The following is a 1428-nucleotide window of genomic DNA, read 5'->3' as shown; positions in this document are numbered from 1 at the left end:
GGTAACTCTGTGTTTAACTTTTGAGGAACCATCAACATGTTTTTCTAAGTGGCTGTACCATTTTACATTCCTACCAGCATAAAGTTTCTAATTTCTCCACATCCTCACCAACATTTGTTATTGTCTTCTTTTATTTAGCCATCCTAATTAGTATAAATTAGTATCATATTGTAGTATTAATTTGCATTTCCCTAATAACCATTAATATTGAGCATTTCTTCATGTGCTTGTTTGCCATTGGTAGATCTTTGCAAAAATGGCTGTTCACATCCTTTACCCATTTTCGATTGGGTTATTTGTCTTTAGTTTTGAAGTGTTTGAATTCTTTCTATATTGTGGGTACAAGTCCCATCTTCAGTATATGATTTGCAAATATTTTCTCCCATTCTCTGGGTTGTCTTTTTACTTTATTGACCATTAATCTACTTTGAAGTACATAAAGGTTCTTTATGAAGTCCAATTTATTTATTTTTCCTTTTGTCACTAGTGCTTTTGGTGTCACATCTTAAAATCATTGCCTAATCCAGGATAGCAAAGATTTATACCTAGGTTTTTTTTCAACAGTTTTATAGTTTTAGCTCTAACATTTAGTTATTTAATTTCTTTTGAGTTAATTTTTACTTATGATGTGAGATAGAGATCAGATTTCTTTCTCTTGAGCATGGTTATCCAGTTGTCCCAGCATCATTTGTAGAAAATACTGTTCTATTCTTATTGAATTTTCTTCTTGCCTACATCGCAGCTTAAGAGCAAATAAATACAGCTTCGAAGAATAAATATTACAAAAGCCAAATTCAACTGCAAACTGGATTTCTTTATTTAACATCCTCTATTTCTTTGTTTTTCATGAGGGAAGTGCGGAAAATTCTTTCCAATTATGTGTGTTTCAGGATGTATGTGAAGGGAGGAGGTAAAGAGTACCAGTGTAAAAAGTAGTAATTTCATAAAAAAATTTTTTCCAGGATGTAATTTCACACAGAACAAAGCTGAATAAGAAAAAAAGCGGAGAAATGCAAGTACTGAATAACATCGACAACCAGGGTATCAAAAGTTTGAGTAAGGAGAGGAGAAAGACATTAGAAACATATCAGCAGCTGTTTTATCTCTTACAGGTGAGAACAATTTAATTCGCTATGAGTTTTGGATAAATGTGTTCCATGTTTGTGGCTTACAATGGATTTTTCCTCATGCTAAAGCTGTAATAGCCTACATGTTTTGAGCACCTACTACATACCAAATGCCCAAATGCTATTCTAGGTTCTTCAGTTACATTATCTCATTCAGTTCTTACTACAACCTTGGGAACCATTGGAAAATAATAATTGTTTTTCCCTATATCAGAAAACTGAGACACAGCCAGTCAATAGTAAAGCAAGGGTGTTGAGACCCAAACAGTTTGACTTGGGAGCTCATGGTCTTCATGACTAT

General features: G+C 33.2%; 1 protein-coding gene across 1 annotated transcript in view; it reads left to right on the top strand.

Moving 5' to 3' along the window:
* Nucleotides 1–1428, top strand: part of IQGAP2 (IQ motif containing GTPase activating protein 2) — a 266860-nt gene that overhangs the window by 226915 nt on the left and 38517 nt on the right. Inside the window, exon 22 of the mRNA XM_023520410.1 lies at nucleotides 963–1112. Within this exon, the coding sequence (XP_023376178.1) occupies nucleotides 963–1112 (150 nt within the window). The remainder of the gene's footprint in view (nucleotides 1–962; nucleotides 1113–1428) is intronic.

The sequence above is a fragment of the Pteropus vampyrus genome, unplaced genomic scaffold (genome assembly GCF_000151845.1).
Source record: "Pteropus vampyrus isolate Shadow unplaced genomic scaffold, Pvam_2.0 Scaffold262, whole genome shotgun sequence".
In the NCBI taxonomy this organism is placed as follows: domain Eukaryota; kingdom Metazoa; phylum Chordata; class Mammalia; order Chiroptera; family Pteropodidae; genus Pteropus; species Pteropus vampyrus.
Note: the sequence above shows the minus strand (reverse complement) of the source record. Positions and strands in the feature narration are given on the sequence as shown.